General features: G+C 43.4%; 1 protein-coding gene across 1 annotated transcript; it reads right to left on the bottom strand.

Annotated features, from left to right (window-relative positions):
• Positions 1–502: 502 nt before the first annotated feature.
• LOC131027945 (calmodulin-like protein 2) lies at positions 503–1,730 on the bottom strand. Its single transcript, XM_057958041.1, has 2 exons — positions 1,673–1,730; positions 503–1,023 (listed from the first exon to the last, which is right to left on the bottom strand). The coding sequence occupies exons 1-2, from the start codon at positions 1,728–1,730 to the stop codon at positions 503–505; spliced, it is 579 nt and encodes a 192-aa protein (XP_057814024.1).
• Positions 1,731–4,776: the final 3,046 nt, after the last annotated feature.

The following is a 4,776-nucleotide window of genomic DNA, read 5'->3' as shown; positions in this document are numbered from 1 at the left end:
TTTTACTCCTCCTTATTTTTCTTGATGTGATAGCTATGACTATATGAAAATCTCTCTTGACTAATAAATTTTAATTCTGCTTCCCCAAAAAAAAATCTTCATAAATATTTTCAACTTAATAAATTATCTTCAATTATTTAAAATAATAACAACTATTATTTTAAAATTCTAGTTATTATATTTAATATATTTGTATAGTTAATAAAAGATCAACCATTACTTTAGGATTTAATTGTGAATATTCATCAACAAGATACACCAAAAATGTGATTCCGAGCGACAACTGTCAAAATTTTTCCATGAGGCAATCTTTGCAATGAAAAATGCAAATAAATACAGACCATTAGAATTGCTAGAGATTCATAAAGAATTTCGTAGGTTCTCAGTACACTCACGAAAATGATAAAATGGAAATATTACCAACGATAGATGTTGAAAGCCATGTGCATTGTATTTGCTTACAAAGTGCACACAAACATGACAAAGAACCAAAATCCATTGGTCATGGAGAAGGTTCAGAAGACATCATAATCTTGAATTCAGCGAAGTCCAACACTCCATTGCCGTCCAAATCAAATCGACATATCATTTGTTCGCACTGTTGCAGGTCTTGGCTCCATGGAATCAATCCCATGGTGGACAAGACATGTTGCAGCTCCTCTGAAGTTAAGTATCCATCTTTATTCTCATCAAATACACCGAATGCTTCCATCAAATCTTCTGAATCATCTCTCGCTTTATGGTCTTTATTGTTTAGAATGGATTGATATACCTCAACAAATTGTTCAAATCGCAGGCCACTACAGTCCTTTTGAAGAGAAGTGCTGAGCATAAATCTCACATCTTCTTCTGAGATTGGTATTCTGAGCTTGTTCATGAAGCCACATATCTCACTCACGCTCACTTCTCCATCTGCATTTTCATCCACCATCTCATACATTCTACGAATTTCATTAAGATCAGCCATTTCTTGCAACGTTGTCGACTCCATTCGATTGGGCTTCAAAATTAATATATGGGGTCCTGCAGATCAACAGAACAAGTAATGGGTAAAACGAGACAGATATCTCAAGGAACTCAGAATACGATGAGGCAGGTCTCATCCCATTGATTATCGTCTAGGCATAATTAATTATTTATACGGGGAAATAGAAGGTAATAAGATCCTTTGCGCGTAAGAGTTTGGATTTAATGGAAGGAGGAACGATAGAAATGAGGAAGAAATGCCCAACGTTAGTTCTTCCTGCAGTTTCGTGACGTGGCCAAATTAAATGAATGATTGATTTAAAGGATCACAAATAGTGAACCCAAATCACGGAACCATAGGCAACAAATAAATCTAGGAGAGATAGCACGAGATTCCTAGTTCGTAACTTAATGCAGGAGAGTAATTTAAAAAATGGGATAAATCGGACATAATGTATAACCGAGTGTAGGATTCCATTGGGAAAAATAGTGGAAGTTTCGAATATTTCAACGCGTTTCCAAAACGCTTTTGCCAGGTTTTAGCGAAAGAATCCATCTTTATGTCGCTACATTCATAAACATCAAACGGATCCCGAGTAAAGTCAAAGCTATATTTGTCTTTTTGTCCACATGGAACACTTAGCCCGGAACTTGGCTTCTAGTGACCATGTTGACCAATTGAGCATGGGACTCTAGCCCGCCGCACTTGTGCCCGTCGAATCTGTCAGCCCGCAGGTGGCTGTTTGAGCGTTATATGGAAACATCCAGCGCTGATCACAGAAATCCCTGATTCTCTGGAGGTGTTTCTATTTTCTGCAGATCGCTCCGTTCTCCGGAGCTGTTTCTAGAACAGATTCTATTTTCATCTGTTTCTATTCTTTATAACGATGGTTATTTAAAACCTCGACCCAATGTTCTCAAATAGCAAAATACGTAAAGTATTTTCTGTCTTCACATGGTATCAGAGCCTACACACTCTGTTCTTTCTTTGTCATGGCCAGCTCTACCACCAGTGCCGCCCACACACCTACCTCCCCACGCTCCCCACTCTCCCCACCTCCACCGTCCTTTGCTCTCCAACCGGTTCCCCTTCACCATGCGATCTCTGTCAAACTGGATCGTGAAAACTACCTTCTCTGGCGCATGCAGTTCCTCCCACTTCTCCAAGGCTATGACCTGGAAGGCTATGTTGATGGGACCATTGCTTGTCCCCCTCGTACTCTCTCTGAGACAGATCCGACGCCGAATCCTGCCTATCTTGCCTGGCGCAAGCAGGACAATATCCTTCTTGGATGGTTGCTCTCTGCACTTGCTCATGGTACTCTGGCGACTGTTGTTGGCCTTGACACCTCGCGTGCTGTTTGGCTCTCTCTAGAGAAGCGCTTTGCTTCCTGCTCCAAAGCACGACTCATGCAACTTCGTCGCGAACTACAGACCATCCATAAGGGCGCTCTCTCCATGGCTGACTACCTCCAGCGCGCCAAACAATTGGCTGACACCCTTACAGCTTCAGGACAAACCGTCTGCGATTCGGATCTGCAGCAGATTATCTTGAGCGGTCTCGAGTCCGCCTATGATGCTGTCGTCACTTCTCTGACAGCCATGCTTGACACCATTGATATGGATGATTTTCAAGCCCATTTGCTCACTTTTGAGATGCGCATCGATGTCCAACAGGCCCTCCTTTAGCAGCACCCAGTAGCCAATGTTGCCACCCATAATCGTGCTCTCAATAATTGCAAAAGGAACCACCATAATCGAGGCCATGGGAACAACAATCGTGGTCAACACCCTCCACCCATGCCTATTCAGGCGACAGGACCGTGCAAGCTTTGTGGGCGTAAGAGCCACACGACCAACACTTGTTGGTTCAGATTTGATAAAACCTATCAGGAGATGCCTCAATCGGCTGCCCCCCCCCCTTTGCATACGTGGCAGCACCCTATCATCACTATGGTGTCCCTCCTCAGTAGTCTTCTTCCTATGCGCCGTCTCAAATATTGGTTGATCCTAACTGGTATCCTAATAGTGGAGCTACTAATCATGTCACCCCGGACTTGAGTAACCTATAGATTCACCATGAGTATGATGGCCCTGACAAGCTTCGTGTTGTTAATGGCTCTAATCTCTCTATATCTCACATTGGTAGATCACAAATTTATCATTCCTCGCGTTTATTTCATCTCAATGATATTTTGCATGTCCCTAATGTCATGGCTAACCTTCTCTCTGTTTCTAAATTTGCCTCTGACAATGATGTCTTTTTTGAATTTCATCCACACTTTTTCCTTGTAAAGGATCGGTGCACGGGGCTGGTAGTTCTTCGCGGGCAGCATAAGGATGGTCTCTATCACCTATCTTCAAGTGTTTCTCCACCCTCTTAGACCCCTTCTACAGCCTTTGTTGGTGAATGGACTTCTCTTGAGAGATGGCATCAGCGTTTAGGTCACCCTATGCCACGGACTGTTAGGCATATTGTTGGAGTCGAGTCACTTCCTATTAGTCAGAATAAATTGGGTCTTTGTAGTCCATGTCAATTTAGTAAGAGTCACCAATTGTCATTTAATTTTAGTTTTACTACTTGCACACATCCTTTGGAATTAATTGTTGCTGATATTTGGGGTCCTTCTCCCTATGTCTCTTACGATGGATTTTGTTTTTATTTAATTTTTATGGATATTTACAGTAGATATATGTGGCTCTTTCCATTATCTCATAAATCAGATGCACTACCCACATTCATTAATTTCAAGACTAAAATTGAGAATCTGCTTGGCCATAACATCAAAACCTTCCAATCTGACAATGGGGGGGAATTTATTAAATTTAAACCCTTTTTGGCCTCCCAGGGAATCACCCAACGCTTTTCCTGTCCCTACACCCCCCAACAAAATGGTTTAGGTGAGCGCCGACACAAGCACATTGTGGACACTGGTCTTACCCTCCTTCATACGGCCTTAGTTCCCTTCACCTATTGGACCGATGCATTCCTCACGGCCTTCTACTTGGTGAACCGGTTACCCACCCCCATCCTCAACAATCGGTCCCCCCTTCAGTGTCTATTTAACATGAGTCCTGACTATCGAGCGATGCGTGTCTTTGGTTGCCTCTATTTTCCCTACCTTCGTCCCTATAGCTCTAATAAGCTAGAGTCACATTCTCTCCCTTGTGTCTTCTTGGGTTACAGCTTGGTTCACAAAGGCTATAAATGCCTCCATCTTCCCACCAATAGGATGTATATCTCTCGGCATGTTGTGTTTGATGAAGGGACCTATCCATTTGCTGCTCACTAGAATGCATCATCACCGGGCTCGATCTCTGCACCATCTTAGGTATCCACTCTCCCACTTTATCACTCCCCTGCACCTCATGTGTCTTCACCTCCCTTGCAAGGACCTCGCCATGGTCTCTCTATTCCCCTAGATGCCTCACCTTCTCCTAGTCATGACCCCCCTACCCGAGTTGAGTCTGCTCCCCCCACCCCAGTGATTTCAGCCCCACCGTCTCCTAGCTGTGACCCCCCTTCCTCCCCTTTGCCGTTACCTTCGCCATGCTCGATGGTTCCTCATACGAATGTGGATCCCATGGTCACAAGGTCCAAACATGGGTGCAAATGGGTTTTTAAATTGAAAAAGAAAGCAAATGGCTTAATTGATCGCTACAAAGCACGGCTAGTTGCCAAGGGGTTCAATCAGCAAGAAGGAATTGACTATGGGGAGACTTTTAGTCCTGTAGTCAAACCCTGCACCATTCATACAGTTCTCACTATTGCACTCTCTATGGGTTGGCCCCTTCACCAACTCGATGTGC

This window comes from Cryptomeria japonica, chromosome 3, assembly GCF_030272615.1.
Source record: "Cryptomeria japonica chromosome 3, Sugi_1.0, whole genome shotgun sequence".
Taxonomy (NCBI): domain Eukaryota; kingdom Viridiplantae; phylum Streptophyta; class Pinopsida; order Cupressales; family Cupressaceae; genus Cryptomeria; species Cryptomeria japonica.
The sequence above is the reverse complement of the archived record's forward strand: the minus strand, read 5'-3'. Positions and strand labels throughout refer to the sequence as shown.

What these genes read in the sequence shown, in the direction of transcription:
- LOC131027945 (XM_057958041.1), bottom strand. Translation starts at nt 1,730, where the DNA reads ATGTTTCCATATAACGCTCAAACAGCCACCTGCGGGCTGACAGATTCG. An exon ending in GACAGATTCGACGGGCACAA is followed by an intron (nt 1,024 to 1,672) that starts GTGCGGCGGGCT and finishes GTTGATCTGCAG; the next exon opens with GACCCCATATATTAATTTTG.